The 27,682-nt window shown below is 43.5% G+C and overlaps 2 protein-coding genes and 1 long non-coding RNA gene across 4 annotated transcripts; 1 reads left to right on the top strand and 2 right to left on the bottom strand.

Moving 5' to 3' along the window:
• The first annotated feature begins 10 nt into the window (after positions 1-10).
• LOC131105493 (sorting nexin-18-like) lies at positions 11-11,611 on the top strand. The gene is made up of 4 exons (XM_058053657.1): positions 11-1,157; positions 3,370-3,663; positions 3,993-4,375; positions 8,394-11,611. The coding sequence occupies exons 1-4, from the start codon at positions 421-423 to the stop codon at positions 8,618-8,620; spliced, it is 1,641 nt and encodes a 546-aa protein (XP_057909640.1). The 5' UTR covers positions 11-420; the 3' UTR covers positions 8,621-11,611.
• On the bottom strand, positions 37-6,853 carry LOC131105518 (uncharacterized). The gene is made up of 4 exons (XR_009119954.1): positions 6,722-6,853; positions 2,895-3,594; positions 2,716-2,813; positions 37-1,621 (listed from the first exon to the last, which is right to left on the bottom strand). It is a non-coding gene; the product is annotated as an uncharacterized LOC131105518 (long non-coding RNA).
• Positions 10,622-24,796, bottom strand: LOC131105479 (chondroitin sulfate proteoglycan 4-like). Of its 2 annotated transcripts, XM_058053637.1 has the most exons (22): positions 24,610-24,796; positions 23,357-23,520; positions 21,828-22,907; positions 21,350-21,739; positions 21,143-21,264; positions 20,859-20,967; positions 19,454-20,782; positions 19,175-19,267; positions 18,298-18,789; positions 18,092-18,226; positions 17,035-17,229; positions 16,771-16,953; positions 16,530-16,706; positions 16,126-16,324; positions 15,921-16,052; positions 15,629-15,804; positions 15,359-15,554; positions 15,106-15,277; positions 14,688-15,024; positions 14,418-14,570; positions 13,748-14,329; positions 10,622-12,879 (listed from the first exon to the last, which is right to left on the bottom strand). In XM_058053637.1, exons 1-22 carry the CDS (start codon positions 24,671-24,673, stop codon positions 11,797-11,799), a joined length of 7,563 nt encoding a protein of 2,520 aa, XP_057909620.1. In that variant the 5' UTR covers positions 24,674-24,796; the 3' UTR covers positions 10,622-11,796. The 2 variants fall into 2 exon arrangements, with proteins under 2 accessions (XP_057909620.1, XP_057909627.1); XM_058053644.1 differs by lacking the exon at positions 23,357-23,520 and having other exon boundaries at positions 24,610-24,736.
• Between the last annotated feature and the right edge of the window lie 2,886 nt (positions 24,797-27,682).

The following is a 27,682-nucleotide window of genomic DNA, read 5'->3' as shown; positions in this document are numbered from 1 at the left end:
CCCCCCCCCCGGTCCTACTACGTGTTCAGGCTGGTATCTTTAACTTTCAAGCATCTCGGAAAGAGGAGGAAAAAAAGGACCTCTGCCCTTTTTATGATCCGATTAAAAACACCAACATCGACTCATCGCAGGTCTGGCAACTTGTTTTAAAAAGTCCATCTGACGTCATGTTTTTGTCCGCCTCGGAGGAAACAAATGATATTTGAGGCAGGGACTGAGAGAGAGGAGAGGAGTTGGTTGTCGGATATCTGATAGCGTTTCTGCTCTGCCTTTTTTTTCTCCACGCACGGATTACGCACATTCGGTTTTTGACAAAAGTGTGGAAAAGTTTAGATCGGCACTGCTAGCTCGAGTTTCCTCAGACTGTTTATGTGAGGAATGAAAGCAGGTTCTTGAGCAAAGCCAACAGAGATCTTGAGAATGGCGCTGAAGGCCAGGGTGTTGTACGACTTCCACTCGGAGAACCAAGGGGAGATCTCCATAAGTGAGAACGAGCTGGTGACCCTGTACAGCGAGGAGGAGCTGGAGGGCTGGTTGGAAGGGGAGAACAGCAGGGGAGATGTTGGCCTCTTCCCAGCTTCATATGTGGAGATCATTAGGGACCGCATCACCTCCAACAACAACAACGGTTTCTCTTCTAAAGTAGTGACCCCCACCCATGCCACCTCTTCTCAGAAAGGACCTGAAGCAGTGAGTGTTGGCAGCGGCGGGGGCAGCTTCCACACCAGCCAGGGGAGTGATGACGACTGGGACGACGACTGGGATGATAGTTCCCCAGCAACTGATGTCCCGAGGGGTATGGGTACCTCGCCCCCTTCCTTGTACCCTGTGACCACCTCCCTGCCGGGCCGGCGGGGCAGCTCGCAGCAACCACAGGCCAAAAGCTCGGCTACAGTGGGAAGGAACCTTAACAGGTTCTCCACATTTGTCAAGTCTGGAGGAGAGGCCTTCCTGCTTGGGGAGGCGGCTGCTTTTGTCAAAGATGGGGACAGGATCTGTGTCGTCATGGGAAAGCATGGACCTGAGTGGCAGGAGGACCCGTACCCTTTCACATGCACCATTGACGACCCCACCAAGCAGACTAAGTTCAAAGGCATGAAGAGCTACATGTCCTACGGCTTGACCCCGACGCACACCAATGTTCAAGTCAACCGCAGGTAGGAAAGTCCTTTTCCTTGAGGCCAAAGTGGTTCCTCTCAGCCTTTAAGTAAATGGTCGTGTGGCTTGTGGCCTGCTCCCACTGCTGTTTCCAACAAATGGCCAAAGCAGAGCCAAGGTTGGCCTTTTGCCCTCAGGAATCCTGTGCTTCCTCTAACTTTTCTCATTGTTTCATTGTCTTTCGTCCCTAAACCAACACACTGCTGTTCTCTTATCCCTGCCGTCTCATGGCCCTGTTAGTACTACCTCAAGGGGGTTACCGTACTGTGCAAAAGGCCACCATTGAATGTGTTGTTTTAGCAATGCTGAATTAACTTGATGGACAGAAGTACACAATAACTACAATATTATTTGGTCGAGTACAGACCTCCGCCAAGGCTGAACTGTTTTCTATCGTGCAGGGGTGTCCAAACCTTTTCCACGAAAGGCCACAGAGAAAGGATGCAAGAGCCACCTTGATATTCTGTAAACCAACACATGTAGATATTAGGGGCGTCATGAGACGAGACGATACGCAGGACAAGATTTTAAACTGTACTTGTCAGAAATGTTCAACAAAAAAATATGACCATGTATTGCAAACTACGAATTTAATTTCTACAACGTTACACTCTTCTGCAGTCTGTGTGTATGCTAATGGCCCTGCCTCCACCCACTTGGTCACGTGCCCAAAGTGCTTCCTAACAATGAACCATATATAGGAAGTCCGCCTCTTTGTGATGTCACAAAGGGGCAGTTTTTGCACACCTTTTGAAACCGAGTGTTTTGAGCCATTCCAAACTTCTTTCATTATTTGAAACTTAACAATATTCTCATAAGATGAAGACTTTTCTGAAGTTTTTTCTTTTCATATTTTGACCTGACTGACGATTTTTACATTTTGTTGATTTAAAAAAAAAAGCCAGTAAAAAAGTGAATGAATGGAATATATTGTGACGAATAAGCATTACGTGACTATGTGTATTCATCAAAGATAATGATAATTCCTCTGACAATTATGATGCAAAAAGAGTGTGTCTTTTAAACCTGATACAAATTATGATGGCAATTATGATGACTTGTTTAATACCCACGTGACATAACTATGACACAAAGTCGGTGGATGTACAAAGTAAATAATTGGGAACTCTAGTAGACAAGACAAAGGACCGACTATTCAACAAGACTGGAGAGACTACTGGTATGTAGCAACTGTCATTGGTCTTAAATTACAACTTTGGAGTAATGAGTAGTAGTTTGACTCTATTCCTCTTTGATTCAAAGGTTATCAACCTAATCTGTGCTCCTGTAAATAGCTGATGCATAAAATAAAACTCCAGGAAATCTACTGAAGTTGAGTTGATAAAGCGTCCTCTACCATCTTCTCGGCCTTTTCAAGTGCAGTCTGGCATAAGTCCCAAAGAACCTGACACGGTTCTCAACTGTCAAGTTCTTTTGGACTTATGCCGGGCAGTGCTTTGGACATCCCTGCTATAGTGAAAAAACTAATGTGGACCGTGTCCATCTGTTTGAGAGTTAGGCTACCATAGGATTTACGTATGTTGGTAAACTTCATACCTTAGGAGTCGTGCTGGACATCAAGGTGACGGCACAGGCTTTTTGCTTGATGGCTAGCGTTCTGGACTCCCATTCTGCGGACCATGCTTCAAGCCAGGCTGGATGGGGCAGGTTGCACACTGATGAAACCAAACAACTGTGTGGTGCCATGATTTGACTTGAACTGAAAATATTCTCACCTTTGTGCGCATCCTCACCAAAATGGACTTTCTTCTTCCTTGGTCAGTGCATCACCTACCCACACAAAGTCAAATATGTCCTATTTTACCATGTCAAAATGATTACAGCCTTCTAGATATTAACCAATTATTTTTTGTAATGATGGGTAGGTATTTTTCCAAGGACATTCCTGTATGAATGATAGCAGAAAAAGACAGTAAAAGATAGTAAAATCCTGAATGTTTTTTCTTTTTATGTACAATTAGATCAATAATTCAATTATATAATTTTGTGTAAATACACACAAGGCATTTACGATTTAGTGTATGATCGAGAGGCAATAACGCGCAGAGTGCCTCAGTTTTGAACAATTAAAATTCCAGATTTGAATGAACATATTAGCTGTTAAGGACGACATCAGTTCAGTAATGACTGCATAAGCTGTCTGTTAGTACTGTTGATGTGTCTGATTTCCGATTTCCTCACTCCTCGCAGATACAAACACTTCGACTGGCTCTACGCTCGGCTGGTGGAGCGCTTTCCCGTCATCTCGGTTCCACATCTGCCGGAAAAACAGGCCACTGGCCGCTTTGAGGAGGACTTCATCTCCAAGCGAAGGAAAGGCCTCATCTGGTGGATGAACCACATGACCAGCCACCCTGTGCTGGCCCGCTGTGACGTCTTCCAGCATTTCCTCACATGTGGGGTGGATGAGAAGGCCTGGAAACAGGGCAAGAGGAAGGCAGAGCGGGATGAGCTAGTTGGGGCTAATTTCTTCCTCACAATCAGGTATGAACATCTTGTTAATGCTGCAGATGTTCCAGGTGCATTTTAAAAGGTATTACTCATCCAATAGTTGTGGTGTGTTCCAGTACTTCATACATTTAGATAAGTTCCAGTGGTTACTGTCCTTTTAGCAAAGTAATTGTATGTTTTCCTTGAGTCAATGTGCTTAATCGAGGCTTTTGTCACAGGGCGAGGCTGATGTGAGCAAGATAATGTTTGTGGACTAAAGATGATGTAATATTTGAAGTATTTGCCAAATAAAGCTGCAAGGCTCCTGTTGCAAGATGAAGAGAATATGCCGCCTTCTCACAGAATGTCTATCCTCCCATCAGCACGCCTGCTGTCCCGCTTGACCTTCAGGAAGTGGAGAGCAAGATCGAAGGCTTCAAGACCTTCACTAAAAAGATGGACGAGAACATCGTGGTCGTCAACACCACCATCAATGACTTTGCACGCAAGCAGATGTCAGGATTCAAGAAGGAGTACCAGAAAGTTGGACAGTCCTTCAGACTCCTCTCGCAATCGTTCGAGATGGACCAGCAGGTCTACTCGGCGGGTCTTAACAAGGCCATTGCTTATACTGGCGACACCTATGAGGCCATAGGAGAATATTTTGCAGATCAACCACGTCAGGATCTGGATCCCATTTCTGATCTGCTGGATCTCTACAGAGGACACCTGGCCAACTTTCCAGATATCATCCATGTGCAGAAAGGTCAGGAAATGCATGTTTAATGCCTGAATAATACTTGTACGTTATGTTTCCACCAAGGTCACGTTTAGCTCAGTTAGCACACTTTTTGTTTCAGTTTTTCAAATAAGACTTTTTCTATGTACACCGAAGACCGAGATCACTCAAAGATTCTACACAAATCTGTTACTCAGCACTCATAATTCATAATTTATCCACCTTGGAGGTGTGGCATATCAAGATGCACAAGTGTGCCTTAGGTTACAATACAGTTAAATGCCATGTTTTTAGTGGAATTAAGCAGTAGTGGTAGAATTTTTTTTGAAGAAGCACGTCAAGCGCCGCCAGTGTTTGGAGCCGGTGGCATGACGTTGGAGCATAATTCAGCCAAAAACAATAATTCAAAGTCTTTGAAATTGCTCTTGCTGTCTTATGAACTTTTGGTGAACCCCCCAAAAAACACCAACATGCTTTCCAGATGCAGAACTGAACTAAATAACTGCTGTTCTTCACGCGGAGGTCAAAGTGTTATCTAAAAGTGCCACAGTTTGTGGCTTTGCAGTCAAGTCTGCGGTATTTTGACCCAAGGAGTCAGTGCTAATACCAGCAAGATTTGAATGTTTTGTCTTTTAAATGACCTTGTTGTGACAACTTGTTAGCTTTAAATGAAATATTGGTACAGACGGAGTGTCTTTGTTCAACCTGGGAGTCTGTAATAATGTGATTTAACTTTTAAACAAAGAGGATTGGATGGTATTGTAAAACACCATTTGGCTTGTAGCTTTCATTATTTGTCTATGAAACGATTTACAGGCAGAGAACACACACAAACCCTGCGACCCCAACCAACATCTGTTTCCACTTATGGAAATGCATAGTCAGTTTGGGAAGAAAACTGATACCCATGTTCAGAAAAAGTTTCTTATATACGGTGCTGGGAGAGACTGAAGTGAGTCACTAGAAAAACACATTACAAACACAACAAACAGGGGAGTTTGCCTGCTGGTTCCCTGCAGTATGGGAGGAGGGAGCCTCTCCTGGCACGCAAAGTCCTGACGTTTGCCAAACCTGGAGGCACTGTTCCTATAGTCCACTGAGCTTTTGCTTGCTAGATACAATTGCAGCCAGAATACCGGTAGTCTTTGGGACTGACAGCTCTTCACCTACTTTCTGAGTGACGCTTTAGTATACATCGTCCCAAAAATATTTGGCGGGTGAAGCAACAACTTGTGTTACACAGCAACACAGATGTTGACCTCATTTAAGTCCAGGAATGTGGGCTCTGTTATTCCTGTTATTCTCTACTGGTCTGTCGCAAAAATAGTGAACAATTATCCAAGCTAAGGCTTCCATCCAGTCAATGTTGATGGACAAGATTACTTAGTGGTGCACAGACCTCATTAAGCAGATAATGATACGATTATTGCACCTAGCTCATTAGCTAGTGTAATACTGATCTGGGAAAAGCAAACAAATACTTTCATTCATTTATTCATTCATTCATTTTCTACCACTTATCCTCACGAGAGTAGCGGGGGGTGCAAACAACCATTCACACTCACATTAATACCCATGGACAATTTGGAGTCAAACAAATACTTGCACTTGTAAATTTTAATTGTCATCAATTGTGGGTGTTGTTAATCCCCATGACAAAGTAGTTAACCACCAAAGGGAGAAGAAGCTCATTAGTTGTTTTGTATGGGTCCAGAAAGTTGATGATGCGGTAACAGTAAGTAAAGTCTGTCCAAATTCAATGGATCCTTCAAATGCAGCTCACAACTGTGGCCTTCTTTCAAAACAAAACATCATCTGCCAATTTTGCTCAGCATTTCAGAAACAAATGTAGCTTTGCTAATTTTTCCAACTGGATGTCAGCCTCCGCGCACTTTGCTGCAAAATCCTCAACAAATTCTGCTAAGATAAGCTAAGCTAACCCCGCTAGCTTCCATTCATGCTCCGTGAGATATGAGTTTTTTAAATAAATTTTTTGATGTTTTAACAAAATATATATTTTTAGAATGTGCTGTGGCGCCAGTTAAAAAAGCAACTGTGGGCTGCAAATGGTTCCCAGGCCGCACTTTGGACAGAACCATATTAGAGTAACCTGCTTCCAGCCCTGAAGTTAGCTTAGCAAGTCGCCGTGAAGCAGAAATGAGCTGAATCCTCACCAAAGTCGACTAAAGTTGAGTTTGACAACAAACCAAAATCCATTCAAATATATCTATTTGTATCGCCTAGCCCTCACGTATCTTCATTACAGAAAGGAACAACTAGCCAAATGTTTGTCCAGCTAGCTAAATGGACGTTAGCTATGAAAGCATGAGTTTCTTCAAACAAATGAGCTGAACACCAGACTTCCTTCCTTACCCGATGTTGAGTCATGCCTCAGAATGTCGAGTGACTCAACTTTTGAGGGGAGAATAAGGACATTTTGGGCAGACACCATGAATGGAAAAAAGAAGAGGAACTACGATACGTGCTAACTTGAAGAAATCACAAGCTTGCTTATAGCTCTGCTGTTGCTAACTTTTGGGGGAGAAACAAGTGGGTTATATTTTTTCTCATGCTCTCTCTCTCTCTCTCTCTCTCTCGCACACACAGACACACACACACACACACACACTTGCACACACAAACCATGTCTTCACAAGTTAATGAAATAAACTTGGACTTTGCACCTCTGGCTGCCAAGACGATTAGCAGCCTGTAATCTGAACTGCGTTCTTTGTACTGCTGGTTGGTGGGAAACGTCTCTATCTCTTTGCGACGAACTCAAGTACCAGCAGGAAGGAGGAAAGAGCGGAGGAGGGGACAACTAATCCAGACGCTGCTCTATTTTGCATTCCTGCAGTCCCAGGGCAACATAGGACAAGAGGCCCAGGAATCTGAGCTCATTCAAATCAGACGTTAGCCTTTGGACCTGTGGGATGATACTGTAGAGCTACATTTAGGTCAGCCACACATACTGTATGTATGTTGTAATGTTTTTACTGTATGACTCAGCATGAAAAATACAGGCAATGCCAACATTTCATCTTATCTTTGATCGTGACTAAACCATCTGTCATTTCTTGTAGTTGCTGACTTTGCAGTGCTACTCAGAAGCACAAAATGTTTCGTAAGAAAGCAGAAATAGATGACTTGTAGAAGCCTCTCTCTGCCGTCAATTGATGTATCGCTGTTGGGTACTGTGCATGTTTGCCTGAGACAATTATTTTTAGGATCTGCCAAGGAGAGTTCAATAAAATATGAGGGAAACTTGTGTTATTTTAGTAGCATAGTTAAGATTTTTCAAGGAAAAGTTGTAATATTATGAGAAACAAGCAAATCAAAATAAAGTAATTTTGGAAAATTCAGTTGGAGGAAAAATATTATGGAAATAATGTCATAATATTACAAAAATAAAATTTAAGAAGAAAGAAAAAAACAGTACTCCCTGACCCTTTTTGCCGCGCCCACTGAGGGAGCATGCACCACTATCTAGAGGAAAACTTTTATTTTTTTCTTTATTATTTATCTAAATTTTTAACACTTGTAGATTTTAGCCCATGCAAATTCATTAAACCTAATTTTTTAATTGACATGAATTGGATATTGTATTTACATTTTTACTCAACTCTATTTTCATTTATTTTTTCCTCTACTGTAAAGCGTCTTTGAATATAGAAAAGCGCTATACAAATAAAAGGTATTATTATTATTTATTGTTTGACATAAATTATTGGTCAATGAAAATTAATTATGTGTAGAAAAAAATGATTGCTATGATGTAAGTCTTTATGCAAATCCAAATTGATACCAAACTCTACAGGAACGTTCAACAAATATGGAAAAGATACATGCAATCAATAATTCATGTGTTTCCCCTTTTATTATTAATACTGGTATTAGTTTTTCATTAAATGGGTCTTTATGTCTCTCCCAAACACATGCTTTGGATTCCCTCACACCCGTCCACATTGCACCAATGTCCTGTCCAAATCAAAGAAAGATGTTTCCCCCCAGGATAAAAATAACACCAATGTCTTTCATCTTCAAGGTGCGCTGACCAAGGTGAAGGACTGCCCCACGCAGGAAGGCGAGCTCCAGGACCGCTGCAACATCATCTCGTGCGCCACACTGGCCGAGATCCAGCACTTCCACCGTACGCGTGTAAGAGATTTCCGGGCGCAGATGCAGCACCACCTCCGACAGCAGATCGGATTTTTTCAGAAAATCACCGCCAAGCTGGAGGAGGCGCTCCAGAGGTATGACAGCGAGCAGTAGGATCAGAGGGGTGGAAATCATTAAAAAAATAATTTGGAATAGAGTGAAGAGCAGATGGGGTGACGGATGAACTCATCCTGCAGTAATGGAGCACATATCGTTCACCACGTCTAGGGACATCATGGATTATAACGGAAAAAAACACGACTAAGTAAGGCGTGGACATGTCAGGACATTAGACTGTGACAAGGATGTTTTGATGCTCTGCGCGCATACTACAACTCAGATACGTACAGCCATCGAAACCAAAAAGCAGGCAAGAGGTTTCTTTGTAGGATTACGCAAAGACTACAAAAACTAAATTCTTTGTGCTGAGGAAACTACTACAATTTTGTGCAAATCCGGATACACATTGACAAGCCACAGAATGAAAATGGTCTGATCCATCTATTTCTCAAGACATCACCCTTTCCTATGAACCAGGAAGATGGACAAAATGAAATACAACATAAACAACATAACATGTTCCGTGGTTGTATTTTCACTTTTGTGCGGAACAGTTCCTGCTATCTTTACCGACATGAACCAGGAAGTAGCCTGCAAATAACAAATGGATGGGGAAACAATGGGGGATTTTGGTCATGACTGAACCCCCCCCCCCCCCCCGACCCACAATTGAAAATTGTCATCCTATATTCTTAAATCATCCTCCATGAACCAGGAAGTGGCTTCCTATCATATGGACGGACACACAAACAAAAATACCACAAGTGCCACGTCCATAAGTGTTTTTGACTGTTGTTCCCACTTCAACGTTTGCTCTGCTGAAGATTTGAGTCGACGAAAGTGGTCAAACAGAACTCACTATTGCCTTATTCTGTGTATCTCATTGTGGACCGACTGACTGCTTGCATGAAGAAGCAGTTCTACAACGTCGTAGGTCATGGTAAGAACAGGGTAAGAACCGTTTTAACAAAGATACAAAGACACTTTAATCCATTTGGTGTGAGCCGGGGGTGTCTAAACTTTTTACCGGCTGACTAATAGGAGTGTAAAGGTGACTATAGGGGTGTTATTTTGTGTCTACAGGGCTCTAACTATGTCAAAAAGAGTTATTTAGAAAGTAATAAACAGGTTTTCTATGCTCTAACTGTGAACATAATCAATTTATTAATATAGAATCATATAGTGGAAATTAATTTACCGTCGTTGGGTCTGGAACCAGTTAACCGCTATAAATGAGGGACTGGTTTTTAGTGTATTTCATAAAATATCTTCTTAAATATGGAAATAATACAATGTGGAGAATATGGCCCCAGGCCGCACTTTAGACACCCCCGGTGCCTTTCTTTGGAACTTTCCAATGAAACATTCTGTATGTTCTTAATAACTATATTATTGCTGATGGTTCTTAGTTCATGTTAAATATTGTGTTTTCACATTGCTAGGAATTAACCGTGTTTTGTTTTAAGGGCAAATTTTTTTTATTCATAATGCACACATTAAGTGTTCAGACATTTCAGTGTGTCACAACAGGGCAGTATTTCCATCAATAAATGGATAAAGGACATATTCAATTGTGGTACAGTCTTAGCTCGTCTCTAGCTATAATACATAACACACAGCTTAATAACTATCATTATTTTTATCTGGGTCTTTCTTTGTCTCTTTATGATATAAATCATACGAATTTGTGTCACTGTGTTCTAATCCTCCAAAGTGTCCAGGGGCTGACACCTGACACCAGCATCCACAGTAGGTCAGATGACAAAGGCTCGGGGCACTTCATTATTTAGCCCTGCCTCTTCCTTCTTTTTGCTTCCTTTTCATTTTCCCGTCTTCAACAATGACCCACTCTTCATCAGTCGTCTGCTCATAATCAACATCTTCGTCATTTCCATAAGCAAACAGCAGCCTGTAGAAGCTGGTCAAATAGACACTCCCTTTTTATTATTTGTTGGAAATAAACTTAACAGCCCTGCGGTAAAACCACTTCCTGTTTTACTAACCTGGAAATGCCGGGAGACAAACACCTCAGAATAGTTGTTTGCAATTATTTTCCGTCATGCTCCGCTGAATTCAAATACTCTTGACAAGCTGACAATATTTATTTACACTCAACTAAAAATATAAAGGCAACACCGGCATGTCAAGATGCTTATTAGACAGCATGATTATTGCACAGGTGTGCCTTAGGCTGGCCACAATAAAAGTCTATTCCAAAATATTCAGTTTAACTGGATTGGGTGAGGGTCGAAAATCAGTTTGTTGACTTGTTCTTGCCATCAATTTCTATTTTGATTTCATTACCACAATACAGAAAGTTAAAGAAACTTTTCTCCAAACTAAGTCCAGTCCCGAGTCATTCATGTCAGAAGTCCAAGGAAGGTGAGCAGCAAGTCTTTGATGATATTGTCAAGTCAAAGTCATCAAAATTGTTCCTTGAGTCTGACAAGTCCTGCTGAGGGCAGGCTCAACAAAACCACACCATTTTTATTTGTATCATGTCAAGCATGTGCGCGTTCAATTTTTGTGGCTTTTATTGACAAAATGCATTATTTTCCAGTGCATGGTAAGGGAGACACTTGAAGAAAGTCTTAAAACAGATTGAACTACTAGTAGAGCCACTTGCAACCTTATGCTATCATACCAAATGAAAAAAACACTGAAAGAACTCAGTGTAAAATGGCCATTGTCAACTCGTCATATTAACACTACTAAGCAACAGCCAATGTACAGCAAATACATGTATTTCACATATTTGTTACAAAGAGCAATTCTACGAAATGGAAGCAGTTAAATTGAATACGTACAATAATAAATACAAGAATGGACATTGAAAAAGTTCTGCTTGAAATAACAAACAAAATAAAATAATTGCTCCCATGTACTGTGTATTACCACATTTCTCATTTAGAGATACACTCTGTGGACTTTCATTCAAATGAGATCCAGTGCAAATTCTGCCTTTAGAAAAATATTCATCCCCCCTTTGATTGACACTGTAATAATTGTATTTATTTACCCATCGCCAGCTGGGCTAAGGGTGCCCTGGCCTCCATGGGGCCCCAGAAAATGGAGAAAAATTGAGCTTCAATACAATGATATTAAAACTGTTGAGTTTCTTATAATGTGGTTACATTATTAAATTATTAGGGTTAAATTGAAGTTCTTCATAGTATATGTGCCAGTAAATACATCGGTATAAGGCACAGTTTGTATTGGAGGTTGAGGAATCAAACCCAATACTGGTTGTCTTTCAGCGTGGGAGACTTAGATCTGCGAGAGGACATAAATTCTATGGAGATGGCGGGTAATGAATTTCTACCAATAACTCTTTCACAACCTTGAATATTGTCATCGCTACTTGTAGGCTCCGCTTCAAATGGCCCCCAGAAGGTCATTCCAGGAGCCAGACTCCGCCTCCTGGGGCCTTCCGGTGCCCTGGGAGAGGCGGGACAGCTGGCGGCGCCAAGCGGTGTGACCACCACAGAGGGCATGGCCACGCTTCTCTCTGGCAGGCCCAAGTATGGACTGCCCTCAGCGGGTAACTGCACGGCACCAAGCTCCTGCAAGAGACGCATCCTGGCCTGCTTCTCCTTGCGGTGTCGGAACACCAGGATCAACACCACCAGGATCACGATGAGGAGCAGACATGCCAGCAGAGGCAGGATTATGAGCAGAGGGTCCGAGGCAGGCCGAGGGAGGACCTCCACATGAACCGGATGGGCGTCAGGAGGCGGAGTTTGGCCAGGTTCTGGCTCGGATGGAGGGTGAGGCTTTGGGGCGCCTCCTGACCGACCGCCATGATTCCCACCGCGTGTGTGGTTTGCTATGCGGGTATGAGGCCTCACTTTATGATGTGTCTTATTGTGGGTCCTCAGTGTTAGAATGTGAGGGTGCAACCCCAATTCTACCCTGCCGGATGTTGCGGCTCCCTTTCGCCCCCCTCCTTTCACTGCTCCAGCGGTGGTCTTGCTGCGTGTCGGCAGGCGGGTGGTGGTCTTGTGTTCGCTGCTGGCTACGTCTGCTTTATTCACACCAGTGGGGCTGTGACGCATCTGATGGTGAGGTAAGATGGTAAAGTGAAGCTCACCTTTTGCTGGTTGGACATTCCCAGCCTTCAGCATAAAGACAAAAGAATCGTTGAGAGGTGTAGCGGGGGCGTGGCCTTGGGCTGTCGTGAGCTCCGAATCGTTACTTTGGAGTTGATTGTCACTGTTACTCAGAGTCTCCTCGATGGCTACGCGGCCTTGTACCACGTCACGAAATGTGAAGGACTTCAGGACCTCTGATGCTCGGATGGGATCGTAGGTCATCTGAATACATGCAAGAAGGAAGATGGTAGTACGGTGCACTGGTATGTATATGCTGTAGTATTGAGCCGTGTACTGCATAGCTGCCACATACAGTACAGTACAATTCTGCTGGCTTTGTTCACATTTCAGTGTGCTGTAAATACAGTATGCACATGCAGTATATGACAGTGATTCTCAACCACGGTACCACAGCACATTGTGGTGTGTTGCAGTAATATCCAATTTCACTTGGTCTTACTTTCACTGATCTTGTTACCTATCTATGCCAGCAAGGCACTAGCAGAGCATTCATTCATTTCTTCCGCTTATCCTCACGAGGGTCGCCAGCTGTCTTTGGGTGAGAGGCGGGGTACACCCTGGTCTGATCGCCAGCCAATCACAGGGCACATATAGACAAACAACCATTCACACTCACATTCATACCTATGGACAATTTGGAGTGGCTAATTAACCTAGCTATGTTTTTGGAATGTGGGAGGAAACCGGAGTACCCGGAGAAAACCCACGGGATCCACACAGAGATGACCCAAGGGTGGAATTGAACTAGGGTCTCCTAGCTGTGAGGTCTGCACGATAACCACTCGACCACCATGCTAGCAGAGCAATTACAGTGAATTCACTACAAATGAAATGACTCTACACTGACCTCTAGTGGTTCATTTTATGTAGTTGTGTTTACTGAGGTGAAATTTTTGAATTCAACTAAAGGAGAAAGTTTGTGGATAGATGAACCTTGATTCCAAATCTGTAAGGTCCACATAAGAATATGGAAAATTAGATTTTGATGGATTGACGTATGGGTTATTTTGGCCAATATATATTGGTGTAGATCTACTTTGTATTTACTAAAACTAAGAAAATGACATACCTTGACTAGTTTGCCATGTTTTGGTGGAGACAGAACCTCAAAGAGCGGGTCGGCTCTGCTGATTCTCGCCAGCTCGGAGGCGTCCATCATGGCTTTCCCAAGTTTCACTGCGATGCCGCTGGGGACTCTCACTGGTTCCCGCAGATAGATGAGAGGTCGCACTACTACCCTCACTGTCTGTGAGGTCACGTTTCCATACTCGACACCCGGTGCCGAGGCCGAGACTGAGATTTGAAAGCTGTCCTCTGATTCACTGAGATCAGTCATGTGATAGACAACACGGCCATATTGGAGATCCTCATGGCAGAAGGCCATGACTTCTTGGTCGTTTATGGCAATGCGTCCATGACGAGGGTGGGTAGTGACTGTGTAGGTGATGTTGGCCTGACTTTGACTGTTTGTTTGAGCTGCGAGCTGGTTGGTTGTCAGGATTACAGCAGTTCTGCCTTGAACCAATGACAGGCCGGTGTTGTTCACTATGGACACCGAGGGTTTAATCACCTCCAAACTGAACAGTTTGTAGAGCGGCCGATGATAACCATCCGTTACATTAAAGTAGAAAACTCCCGTTGAGGGTTCGCCCTGGTGGAGCGGACACAGTAAGGACAGGAGACACAATATTATCATGACAACAACAGACGGTAAGTTTCCATGGAGACGGACTCTGCACCTGCTGTATAAAATGCAGCCGGCCGTGGTTGACGTCATATTGTGTGAAAGACGTCACTGGTTCTGGCCTTTCACCCAGCGTCAGGTAGCCGTTGTTGGGCTTACTGATTACAAGGTAGTGCAGCTCCTCTGGAGGGGTGTCATGATCTTCAACCTGTTCTTGTAGATGAACACAGGTTATCAGCAAAGACAGCACATTTGACCCAAATATTTATAATTTCTTTAAAAAGTCTTTATATTCATACCAATATCAGTATACCAGTATGCCCACCTGCAGATTGTCTGGTCCAAGAACTACTTTCTCTCCAACAACAACCTTCATACTCGGGGATCTACTCCTAATCAGTGGCGGATGGTCGTTGACCGGGGTGACCGTAATGTTAAATGTCTCTATGACAGCCAGGCTTTCCTTGACGTGGCGATGAGGCACCAAGTCAAATGAGGAAAGAGAGGAGGAAGCTGAATAGAACGGCGATGACGAGGAGAAGGCATCCAAAGGAGCCACCCAAGCCCGGAAAGTGAAGCTGTCACTTGTGGTCTCAGAGTCATCGTGGATGTAAGTAATGCCAAACTTGTTCAATGTAATCTGTGAAAAATCTGGTTGGTCCCTTTAGGAAAAAAAACATAAGTAATCAGCATCTGGGGGTGTTTAGCTCAAGCCAAGTAAGACACTCAAAGAAAGGAAACACCTGCTGAGGTTGCGGCCTTGGATAGCCAAAACGCCGTGGCGCGGCAGATCAGTCACACGGTAAACAACATGATGGTCTTTCTGAAAGGGTTTGGGTACTTTCCCGAGGAGATTGGAGGCATCAAGTTTAGATCGGTCAATTGTAACCCTTCCGCCTTCTGCCAGCACAGCGCCTGGGAGTCAGATCAACAAAAATAGTTCTATAATGTACTATAGATTCTACCTTGAGGTATAGAAGCAGACTCAACACAAACCTGCATTGTTGAGAAGTCTGCTATCGTGTTGATGATCGTGATGATGTTTGTTCGCCTGGTAGGAGATCAAGATGGTGAAGGTGTTTGGTGGGAGGAAGGCGGGAGGAGACGACACGGTGAAAGAAAACGTGTCTGCAGCCAACCATCCCACTGACTCAGTCTTGTTCTGATCGTACGAGACAACCCCCAAGTTCACCTACGGCAGAAACATCAATTTATCTTTGATTAGAGATTGCTAAAAAAAAAAAAAAACACATGAGTTGCGACTACCATGCCCTGTGTGAACGTAGAGATATCCTGAGTAGAGTTGTCTGGCATATGACGGACCAAGCGGCCATATTTTGGAGGAACGGTGACTGTAAACACCACAGTGTCATTTCTTGCCATGTCAGAGGGGTCGTTGGTTACCACCTGAAGCTCCTGCTCTGTTATTGTTGTCACAGACCCTTTAAAATACAGTACACAGTGCAGAGAACTTCAGCAACAGAGACAAGGAAGGGAAAAATTCTAACGGGTAAGTCTTCTGTGTGGTGGTTCTAATGTAAATTAGTGGGCTGTATACCTGGGTACACCTCCAATGGATGGTTTCTCTGTATTGTAAGAACCAAAGAATGAGCTGTCGTGCTGAAGATCTGCCGAGGGGCATAGTTCACGCCGTCATTCACCTGAAAGTGGAATCCACCAGACACAGCACCTAACACAACAAAGTACGGCAACATTAAGAAAATTTTATGATTCCATTCACTCAAGAAAGTTCTGTGTTTCACCGTTGTGTGCAAACAGCAGCTGGCCTCTTTCAATGTGACTCTGCGTGAAGTTCAGGATGGGTCTGGAGGGGGCACTCTTCAAAGCCAGGTAGCCGTTACTGGGCGGTGTGACGATGAACTCGAGCCTGTCAGGTGGAGTGTCGGAATCCTCAGCACTGAGATCGTCCACTGTGATTTCTGTCATCGAACCCACCCAAATCTGTGAGCGACAGATAAAACGATATTTTTTTTCATCTGTGACATAAAATGGTAATAAGATCATTTGTGATTTTTGAGGAGTACGGTGAAGCCTTGCAACATGAGCTGTTTGTTGTACTTTTATTTTTAGGTTTTTGAGCAGGTTGTTTGACTGTCAAAACATTTAATACCAAATAAAAATGTCCCTTGGACGTTATTCTCCTTACCTTCAGACCCTTGTTGGTTGTAACAACGGGAGTCTCATCATTAACAGGCGTGACATTGATGTGCACAGTACACGGCAGACTGTACTTCTGGTTCTCTGTCTGATTAGCAATGATGGTGAAGTTGTCTCTGACTGTGTCACTTCCGTCATGGATATAGGAAATGTATTCACGCTCCACCTGGAAAGTGAACATTTGTTACAGTGGACTTGTTGAAGATGAAGATGAAACAATAGTTGAGGACCTCGGTGTGTGTGAAAGCCGCGATGGGAATCCCTGGGATCCGACTGTGCTCCAAGTGACCGTGTCGTGGTGGAACAACAATCTGATACAGGAAATTCATCCCGAAGAAGTGATGACTATTAACTTTGATTGTGTCAGGCGTCAGCGGCAGGGATGACCCCTCGTCCAAGGTCAAGTCAGAAACCTACAGAATGAAAGCCAGTATGAATGAACAATTTGCAGGTACTTCATCAAGATGATTTGATTTATTTGGTTCGAGCCTTACTTGTAGAGGCAGCAGCGTGGGAATAATATCAATCTCCAGTTTAATGGGTCCAACCTTGGTGACCCCATTAGTGGCCTCCAACAGAGCGGAATCATTGGTTCTTCCTGATGTCTGCTGGTAGTAGATGACCACACCGTTGTTGATGTCCTCCTGAGTGAATGAGGTTGTTGGCTTCCATCTGAGCTTCTGTGAATGCTAAATAACACAAGAACATGTTTATTGACGAGAGCTTCTCTGCAAGCCTGTTATCCGATGGAAGATTTTTAATCCGCTGATTTTCTATGCTGCTTATCCTGTTCAGGATTGACAAGCTAGTGCTGAACCAAATAATTTCATGCAAAAGTTTCACTAAGCACAGACAGAGATGGACAACAATTCACACTTCTGTCATCGATCAGTGCCAACTAAAACCACGCTGACTGCACTGAAGCCAGATGAGTGATCCACTACATTATCAGCGACTCGTGTTAATGGGTGGTTCCGTCCATCCGTCCATCCACCCATCCATCCATCCATCCATGCATCCATCCATTCATCCATTTTCCTCCACTTATCTGGGTCCTGGTTGCGGGGGCAGCAATCTCAGTAGGAAAGCCCAGAGTTCCCAGTCCCCAGCCGCCACCTCCAACTCCCCCGAGAGGATACCAATGCTTTCTCAGGCCAGCTCTTATGTTATAATAATAATAATACATTTTATTTGTATAGCGCTTTTCAAGATACTCAAAGACACTTTACAAAAGAATGAAGTTGAATAGAGCAAGTAAACAGAATAAAAGACACACCAAAATACAACATTCATTCATTGGTTAATACACAGTTAAAAAAGCGGGGCGGGGATTATGTAAACATAATCCCTCCAGCGTAACCTAGGTTTGCCTCGGGGCCCAAAAGCCCCAAAAGCCTGATTTGGATGCCGAAGACCAGGTAGCCCAGGCGCCTGCCCTTGACCTCCACCCAAAAAACATTGCACATTGGGTGGCTATCTAGCAACACATTGAAGTAAATGAATGAGCTAGTAACATGTGAGTGTAGCTTCCATGAGTCAGGTTTTGTGCACCTGGATGAGATGCTGCTGTCCTCCATTCTTTGTTCGCTGCTTTTTCTCCGAGGAAAATATCTCGATCAAGCCCAGATCTGGTGGGCTTTGGATGGTGAAGACTATCTCTGAGGGCTTGCTGTCTGTATGGACCACCTGGAGGTAATGGAAGCAGAGTGGTGACAAAGTGAAGTTTATTGGAAAGTCTTAGCGAGCTCAGCTGTTACCTCTAAGTGGTTCTTGTTTAAGGAGATATTGTGCCCTTCCATCACGACCACTGGACGATTATTGATGACTCTTGGTGGCCTCTGATGACTCTCAAGGTAAATTTTTATTTGAAAGCCAATGTCTAAATACACCTCCCTCCTCCAATCATCTGACTGCCCCTTTCCGCTTTTCTCCCTTGCTCTCGCTGTGACATTAAACCCATCTGACAATTCGTGACTGCCGTTGTGGTGATAGCTCAGGCGCTCTGCTACCAGATCTTCCTGGGTGAATAACGAAACAGCGCCTGCCTCTGCTGCAGATTCACCATCGTTCATGAAGAGGACACCATGTTTCGGCGGAAGGAAGACCTCATATGTAAGTTGCTGTGGATCCCGAATGTCCAGGTTGCTGAGGACGCTGAGGTTATAAGAGGTTAGAGTTGTTATCCCACCTTGCTGGACCATGAGGCCTGTGTTGTTTGTCACTTCAATGTAAGGATCCTGTGCCTTAACCTGCAACAGAAAGACATTCTCATTTGGTCAAACTGAAATTTTTTTACCTTTTACTCGTATTTTACCGGTATTACATGTGTACTTTTGTGCCAGTAAATACCCACATAAATATGTCTTCTCACAATGACAGCATTTCATTCACATATCTGCAAGATTCTGCGTTTAACAGTTGATTCCATTTTTATGGGCCAATTCCGTGGTTCTTTTAACTCGGAAATCATAGCGTCCTACAAACCTTGGGATTTTTCAGTTCTTCAGTCATTTGTTCAACATCAGTTTACAATTGCTTTTTTTTAATCTTGTTTGAGTCTTGAGCTGAAATGGTTTGGAGAAACTTGCTTTGAATTATACAGTACATCCGTAAAAAGAATTAAAAAGCCATTACCTCCATCAAGGTAGAAACATAATGTTTCCCATCTGATACGAAAAGCACAAAACGTCCAAAACTGACTCCACTGTGTACAAACAGCACCTTTTTCTGAGGGGAAAACAAAGAAACATTAAGACAGATGAGGAATTAAGAATAATAATCAAATCCCTCGTTAAGTCAAGGTACCTTTTCATAGACATGGCAAACCAAAAAAAGCCCTCTAGCATAAATATATCTGTTGGTTCTGTGTATGCTGTGAATATTATCACCCTGAATATAGAGTGAAGACTCTACCTGTTTGAGATCTCGCTGTGTGAACTCGTACAGTTTGTGATCGGGCGCACTGGCCAGGACCAGCTCCCCCATCGGAATCCCTCTTCGAGTGTAGACCAACCAGTCGTCCTCAAAGTCTGAGTCGTCGTCTCTGTAGCAAAGATCATTCAAGGTCACCAACCTTCGCCCGTCTCTGGCCACATGGAATACTTTGTCAACAACTCTGACTGGTCGCTCATCGTTGATGAGTTGGATGGAAATGTTCAAGGTGTGTTCGAGTGGGTTTCGGTCTTCCTTCCTGCCGCTGGGTTTGGTTGGTTTATAAACCAGAATTTGAAAGGTAAAAGAATCTTGCTTTGTCTCGCTGTCATCATGGACATACATCACCCTTTCCTCAATGATATCCTGATTGGTGAAGATGACAATGTTGTCGTTGATGGAGGTCGAGTTTGAGAGGTTGATTCTCCGTATCTGACCATGCTGTGGTTGCATTGTGATGCTGTAGTGAATCTCGCAGTTGCTCGCTATGTGGGTGAATAGGATGCTTTTCGTGATGATTTTTGTCCCTCCTTCCACAACTGAAAGTCCTTTGTTTAAGACGGTGAAGTCGGTCGACTCGCTTCTGATGTTTATTCTGAAATCGTGACTCGTTGAGCTAGCGTGCGTGGAAAAGGCCTGGAAGCTGCAAATGTCTCTTGTGTCAACGGGCAGTCTGGTGAACAGCTCATACGTCACCAAGCCATCTGTGATATTCTTCTGGCTGAAGGTTGAGTTTATTTTTAGAACTTTGTCAATGAGGAAAAGTTGACCCTTTTTGGGTTCTGTTAGGAGTCTGAAGTAGATGTCGCTGTCGTTGAGTTTGACACTCTTACTGATGACACGGAGGTTTTCCGGAGTGACAACTACTTTCAAAACACCGTTGACCTCCATCTTGCTCCTTGTGACCTTATAATGGATCCATCGTACCACAATGGGAAAAACAAGTTCTGTCTCTGTTGCAAGAGAGCCAACACTGACTTTGCATTTGAACTGGTCAGTGACATTCTGACTTGGGCTGACACGACAAGTGCTCAGGTATCTGATCCGTTCTTTTTCAAGAAGTCTTTGAGAAAAGAAAGATGTGGGTTTCCATTCACCACTTGAGTGTAGACGTTGGAGTTCACCGTACTGCGGCAGCTCTGTGACATCATAGCGAATATCCACTGGTTGATCTACCACATTAGTTTGTACTGCAAGATGATTGGTGGTGATGACTGACGCTCCACCCTGGTTCACCTCCAGCCCGGAGTTGTTCACGAGTTTGTGTTCAAGCTCCACTGCCAGAATCCTCAAAATGACCGGGTTGCTGACCTGAAAAAGTCAAAGAAAACCATTTGCAAAGCATATGTGACTGCTTCGAGGATGACTTTGTGAAGGCAAGGTTTACCATTTGCCCATCGCTCACTCTGAGCGCCAGTCTCGTGGTGGAAACCCCAGTGTGGACAAAGCTGATCTTCCCTTCCTCCAGATCATGCAGAGAGAAAACTTTGATGGGCCTGGAGATAGGATGCAGTCACGTCATTTAATCTGTACTTTTGTATTGCAAACTTAGTGTCAACGTGGATTGGGACTCAGGACTGCATCAGAACTTCATTAGCGAGACGTAGCCTATCCCAGATGACTTTGGAGAAAGGGGCAGAATATAAACGCCACACAGGAAATCGCGCCCACCTGCCGGGCTGATCCCTGTGTTCGAGGTGTCCAGCGTCATTGACCAGGTTTCCCATGGAGCTGAATACCAAGTCAGCATGACTGCTATCGGGATCTGATGCTCTCAACACATCTGTTGTCAACTGGGGACATCATGGATGTATAGTAGTCTTCATTCTCTCATACTGAATTAGCAAGTGGTTTTGTAAAAAGTCCGTAAGAACCTACCTGTCGTTTGGAGTTTTGGAGTAGAGTAAAAACATTTCCCTGTGGCAGGCTGAGCACAGGCGCGTCATTAACGGGACTGATGCTGATATCAAAGCGGTACAACCGGTGCTCCGTAAGTAATGCAGGAAGTTCTTTCGTGTAGCTGGAGTAGATGGAAAACATCAAATAGTCATGCTGACTCTCTGAGCCGCTGTGAACATATGTCACCCGACCCTGCCAGAGGTCAAGCATGCTAAAAGCCAAGTCTGCCTCCTCTGCTGCAGTTGGGATCAACTCCGCTTTAGGACCAGGGCTGGGGTCGAGATGCAGGTGGCCATGGACTGGCCGCTCCTCAATGCGGAACATGAACTCAGATGGATGCAAGCCCAACTTTGGGAGATCAACATTCACCTGGAAGATCAGAGAGATTGGCATTTCTAGTGATAATCATTTGAAGACAAAGCCTGGAGAGTTCCTTAATACCTTAATTCCTTAGTACCTTAATGTGTTTGGGCTCCAATGGTGCCCGACTTCCTTCTTCTACCTCAAGCCTTCTCAACATCAGGACGTTGGAGTCATTGCTAATGTCAAACTCAGGAATAAATGCAGAGCTGGTGGGGGACATCGCCTCGGAAGGCGGGGCTGTCTTGCAGCCCAGGGTGATGTCCTTGGAGACAACAGCCTGAGGGAGTCCAGTTCTTTGAGCATTTACTTTTATTTCTCTGAGGCAACCTCTGAAGGAGCCTCCACTGTCAACGAGTTTCCCCCGGGTTTTGAAAGACATCAATTCTGGTTGCTTTTCTTCTTCCCATTCTGGTTCATTCAACCCCCCCAGAAAGAGCGGTCCTTTGAGCTGGATGTTCTGCAACCCTAGACTGGCCTGTAGCACCTCTTCACCTACCTTCAGCTGGACAGTGTAGGGCAGTAGATGTAACTGGACGGGATACCATGTTAGGTTGCTGTCGAGGTGTGTACGGGAACGCAACTCAATCTTACTCCCCTTCGCAGTTCCAATGGTTGCCACCAGGTGACCACCGCTCATCTCTAGCACAACATGACCTTGGATACCAGCGCTGTACAGGACTATACCATCATAATCTTTCCCGGAGGGGTGCAGTTTACACTCAAACACCCCTTTGTGTTGCATCTCCCACGGTGGAAGAGAGATGAATGCTTCATAGCTGAAGAAATGGACCGATTCATCTTCTGTTGCTGAAAACAGCTCATTACACCCCAAAGACACCTCACGGTTGCTGCCGTAGACAGAAGTAGACTTGAGGCTGGACAGCAGGTTGAGTTCATTGTAAATCGCTTCATCTAAGCAACCTCTAAACCCGGTAGAGATGTTGACAAGGTGCGGATGGTTAAGTCCTGATGCTCCACCAACAAAAAGGGCATCTATACTGAGCTCCAGATCAGGTCCTGGTATACGGATTGTGGTGTGAGAGTTTTGGTCCACAGTCATGGAGACATGATGATGCTTGAGGGTGACCTCTACGAAGTGCCATGCCAGGTCACTGAGGTTGGTGTCCCTTTCTGAGCGCAGGGACTGCTCACCTGAGCCGAGGTCCACACAGACCTATGGAATTGGGAGCAAAAAGAACTGATGAGAAATGAAGACTTTTCTTTTTTTATTTTGACTAGAGATCGATACTGTTTGACCACAGACAAGCTGTGAAGCTCATTGCAGGTTCTGTTTTGGAAAATATATTTCCACTTCCTTTAAGGTGAAGCACCACTGACTGAGAGCAAAGTTCATACAAATAATAAAGTGTTGTAATTACAACTGGTAGAGTAAGAGTTTTCTATTTGCTGTTTTTACACTGTTGTGTAATAAAGCAGATTATTATTTCCTACTAAAGTCTCCTGAAGCTATTGATATTCTTGGTTTCCCCCTCATGACGAAACCTGTTCAGAAATGTCGTCAGAGAACTTTTTTCTCAGCTCTGTGCACGCAATCTGACACCAAACTGAGTGCAACTTGCTTCGGGACAGTAAATGAATCATACGCAGATCATCGTAACCCACCTGTAGGAACCCGGAGGTCAGCTCCAAGAGCAGGAAGTCTCTGGGCCCCACTGCCAAAAATAACAGGCCTTGTTGGCTAGAAGTTCTAAACTGCACACGGAGCGATGTTTGGAAGGATGCCTCTCCTGTGTGCAGCTGGATGGAGCTATCGCCATAGAATGACACTGTAATAGTGAACAGAAGGGCACACGGTCATGTTTTGAAGCCTAAAATTGCACTGGGTGTTACAAATCCCATATGAACATGACATATTTTCATCTTTCTTACAGACTAAATGTATGATCAGTCTCATGTGAACAGGCAGGCATTGGTTATTTTAGTACAATCAGGGTGCTAATGCCTTCAGCCGAGTGCTGGCCCATTCCTGTATTGACCGACCTGTCAATGCCATGTGTGCTCTGCACTTTACACCTGCTATCCAAATTCAATTAATGGCAGCTAATGCACTCCAAAGCGGGTCAACCAAATATTTTCTGCTACTAATTAGACCTCACTGACGCGTGTTGGACATTTAACAAACGGGGTCTTTAATTTTACTCATGAATGGCTTTGAAGCGGAGAGGGACGAGGTGAACACTTTACCATCTTGATGGCATTAAGGCCGGCGTTACAAAGATAATAATGCTGGCGTACACCTGTACTGCATCATGCTAAAAGATGTATATAATATCGCATGTCAATTTCAACTTATATATTATTACATTTTTTTTATTAAGTAATGGATATTTTTTCATTTTTACATTTTTTACCATTATTATTGGTTTTAATTTATTTGAATTACATTCAGTTTCTATTGCAGCATCATTGGACATCAGCAGAAGCACTCCTTCACAAACACTTAGTCAGCAGACCAAGCCTATAAAGCTCCTGTCTGTCCATCTAGAGCTAATCTCCTTCTATGATACCGCTGGATTACTGTATTAGTAATCTGCCTGCAGTAACACACACCTTCCAATGCATCCATGTCCATCCTGTGGTACACAAAGTTAAGAATAGAAGCAGTTTTACAATGCATATAGTTCTCATCACAATGGCATCTGATATTTAATGGTGAGGTTTCATTTATTTGTCATTTTTTCCACCATAAAGGAAAAGATATTTATTTTTGGGGCACATATAACAACAAAAATAATGAACGATTATGCATTAAAAGATTTATGCATGCCTTAAAAAACACACACACAAATGCCAAAATGCATGCTTAGCCCCACAACACACTCCTTCAAACTTTCTTCTTCTCCAAACTGACTTACCAGCATGAACTTGTCTTCTGCAAATCAGCAGGAGAAGCAGCAGCTCAGCCAATAAAGTCCACATTGTTGTTTAGGTGCTTAAAATCCCGCTTTTTGTTCAAATAAATGCAACATCTGCTTTTTGATTGGAACACCAATCATGCTGTAACTTCATTAGTGCCTCTGCATGTTAGTCACAGCCTCTTGGATTAGATGCGTTTGAAAAATGTACCTGTGCTTGTAGGCGTGACCCAGGAAGGCCGAGACTCCTCCCACAGACCGCCTTCTTCCGCTTCAGCTCAGCTGCAGCGCCACGTGCGACCACAAGAGGGCAGTGTCTTCCCAACTAGAGAGCCAAGAAGCGCCTGTAAGTTGTTTTTGTTCATGGACACTCCAGTCGTGTTAAATAGAGACCGCAGTCGCTTAATTAAAACGTTATTTTTTAATGCTACTGTTTCTCTTGTAGTGAGAAAATGTCCATTATTGACATTTTTCGGTTATAACCTACAGACTTTACCTTTTGATTAGCATTAAATCCCTTCAATACTTATCCCGGATTCTGACTAATACTAACATCCGGGGGAGAATCTGCTATTGCCCTGCTATGGACCAGTCCCTCCCTCCCACTGGTAACTGGGAGAGTCTCCAACCAGCCTCACCACACTGCCAAAGAACTGTGAATATAAATAAACCCAGAAAAAAAGTGTTGCAGAGCTCTGTAATGCAATACACCCACCGGCCACAACATTAGGTACGACTGTCAAAAAAGATGTCTGCAGAGAGGTACATATTCATTTGATAATAGTCAAATCAAATATTTGCACAAGAAATTATGTAACACCACTTAATCAATTCCAGAAAGCTAAAAATTTTAAAATATTTTATTGTTTTACATGCAGAAAGCAATAAAAAAAACATATATATACATTCATTCATTATTAATGAAAGGGATAAATGAACATCTAAGGTTACTTTTATATACATCAGTTATACGCACTTCTAATTATTTTATCATGTTAAACTATAGATTTAATGTTATTATAATGAAGACGGTGATTAATGATATAATGTTAACTTAGCAACTTACAGTTCTGGTTGCCATTTTGTTTAGCTAGCTAATAGAATGCTAACAAGGTTGTATTATTAACAACACGACAAACACACGCCATATTGTACGCTAACTGGAGAACGCATGCATACCGACGCAAAATTTGTGACGTTCACTGAAAAACATGCGGGATGCTCACTGATGTACTCCCAGAAATTGTTTCTAATATTTTGCTTACCTCATCCTCACCACTAGAAGTGGTCATTTGAAAACATTTGGGGGAATGTAAGTATTAATTTATTTATGTATTTTGTATCATTTGGGAGAATTTCTCGCTCTGGATCTGGATCGATGTAGCTCATTAGTTTATGGATAGTGTACACTTTACATTATTCTTATAGAATGAATGCATTTCAATTTAGCATTTAGCTAAAAATGCTAAATAGTGGAGTAGGGGAGTTTCGGTTAGGGGTCAGGTTTGTCCACCAAGGGCCTCATACTGAAAATCAAAGGATATTGATGGCCACTATTTTTATGTGTTCATTCATTCATTCATTCATTCATTCATTTTCTACCGCTTTTTCCTCACGAGGGTCGCGGGGGGTGCTGGGGCCTATCCCAGCTGTCTTCGGGCGAGAGGCGGGGTACACCCTGGACTGGTCGCCAGCCAATCACAGGGCACATATAGACAAACAACCATTCCCACTCACATTCATACCTATGGACAATTTGGAGTGGCCAATTAACCTAGCATGTTTTTGGAATGTGGGAGGAAACCGGAGTACCCGGAGAAAACCCACGCATGCACGGGGAGAACATGCAAACTCCACACAGAGATGCCCAAGGGTGGAATTGAACCCTGGTCTCCTAGCTGTGAGGTCTGCGCGCTAACCACTAGACCGCCGTGCCGCCTTATTTTTATGTGTTTTAAAGTGAAAAATATATTTTTTACATGTATTAAAAAAACATTCATTGGTTATTAATTTTAACATTTTGGCCTCCGGCCGCACTTTGTGTTAGGGTTAGGGTCCCTATTGCCAACTGTAAATAGTAGACTATTGAGACCTTATCAACAGCGCCTCTGCTGGTTGCAGGCAAGTCATGCATTCCATTTTGGAGTGAAGAGAATGATAGCATTAAGAGACAAATATTTACTTTCCATCTATCGGTGAACTCAGTTAAGATTGCGTTGTGATGAGTCTGCAAAACATCAACTGTTTATCATGTCAGCTTACGTATAGTGTTTGCAGCCACGTTTTCCCTCTAAACAGCCTCCAACTGAATTAAAAGTAACATTTTCAGCGATAGCAGCCGATAAAGGGAAGTTAACATCATCCTTGAATCCCTTGAAACACCTGACCTACAACGCCGTACACTGCAAGGTTTCAGCTTGAAGCCGTCTGTCCCATTAAAAGCTTTGAAAGGACACTTTTCTTCTCCACATTCCGCTCGGCTCACGCCCCCCCCCCCCCCCCCCCCCCCCCCCCATCCAGCTTGAGTTCCCATGATGTTGAATAATAGACTGTGCTTGCAGCCTTGCTTTCTTAAACGGAGAGGTCACACCCAAAATGGGTCACAGTTCAGCTGGTGCGGGCTCCTCTCATGACGAGGGCGCTGGCGTGTTTTAATGAGGCCGGCTCCCACTCTGAGAGGATTAACGTCTTGTCCTTAAAGTGCTGTGAACGCATTCAAAGACAGGCTAAAACAATGGCTTCTCCCTTTCTCATTAAGACTTTCTCAGCACTTTTGTGAGGGGAATTCTGAAGCGGAAGGAAAATGATTTTCCTTTTCTAGCAGTAAAAATACAAATGAAAAATCATTAAAAGGTGCTGAAAGTAGCCACAGCCTATAAAGTCAGGATTTTCATGAGGTGCGATGACACCAAACAGATGTGTTGTATTTTCAATTTTGATTTGTTTGGGGGAAATGTTGGTCTCATTAAGGCAGGGTTGTCCACACGCAGCACATTCTAAAAATATCAATAAGAAACCTGTTTTTAAAAAAAGTCAAAATGTGATGGGAATAAGTCAAAACAACTTCAAATAT

The sequence above is a fragment of the Doryrhamphus excisus genome, chromosome 2 (genome assembly GCF_030265055.1).
Source record: "Doryrhamphus excisus isolate RoL2022-K1 chromosome 2, RoL_Dexc_1.0, whole genome shotgun sequence".
Taxonomy (NCBI): Eukaryota; Metazoa; Chordata; class Actinopteri; order Syngnathiformes; family Syngnathidae; genus Doryrhamphus; species Doryrhamphus excisus.
Note: the sequence above shows the minus strand (reverse complement) of the source record. Positions and strands in the feature narration are given on the sequence as shown.

Bases quoted from the DNA above. Each gene is read 5' to 3' on its own strand.
- LOC131105479 (XM_058053637.1), bottom strand. From the start codon at position 24,673: ATGTGGACTTTATTGGCTGAGCTGCTGCTTCTCCTGCTGATTTGCAGA. The intron at 22,908-23,356 runs GTGGGTTACGAT...CCAATTCCATAG, and splicing joins TGACCTCCGGGTTCCTACAG to GTCTGTGTGGACCTCGGCTC. The intron at 12,880-13,747 runs GTATGTCATTTT...GCATGTATTCAG, and splicing joins AACATGGCAAACTAGTCAAG to ATGACCTACGATCCCATCCG.
- LOC131105493 (XM_058053657.1), top strand. From the start codon at position 421: ATGGCGCTGAAGGCCAGGGTGTTGTACGACTTCCACTCGGAGAACCAA. The intron at 3,664-3,992 runs GTATGAACATCT...TCCTCCCATCAG, and splicing joins AATTTCTTCCTCACAATCAG to CACGCCTGCTGTCCCGCTTG. The intron at 4,376-8,393 runs GTCAGGAAATGC...TTCATCTTCAAG, and splicing joins TATCATCCATGTGCAGAAAG to GTGCGCTGACCAAGGTGAAG.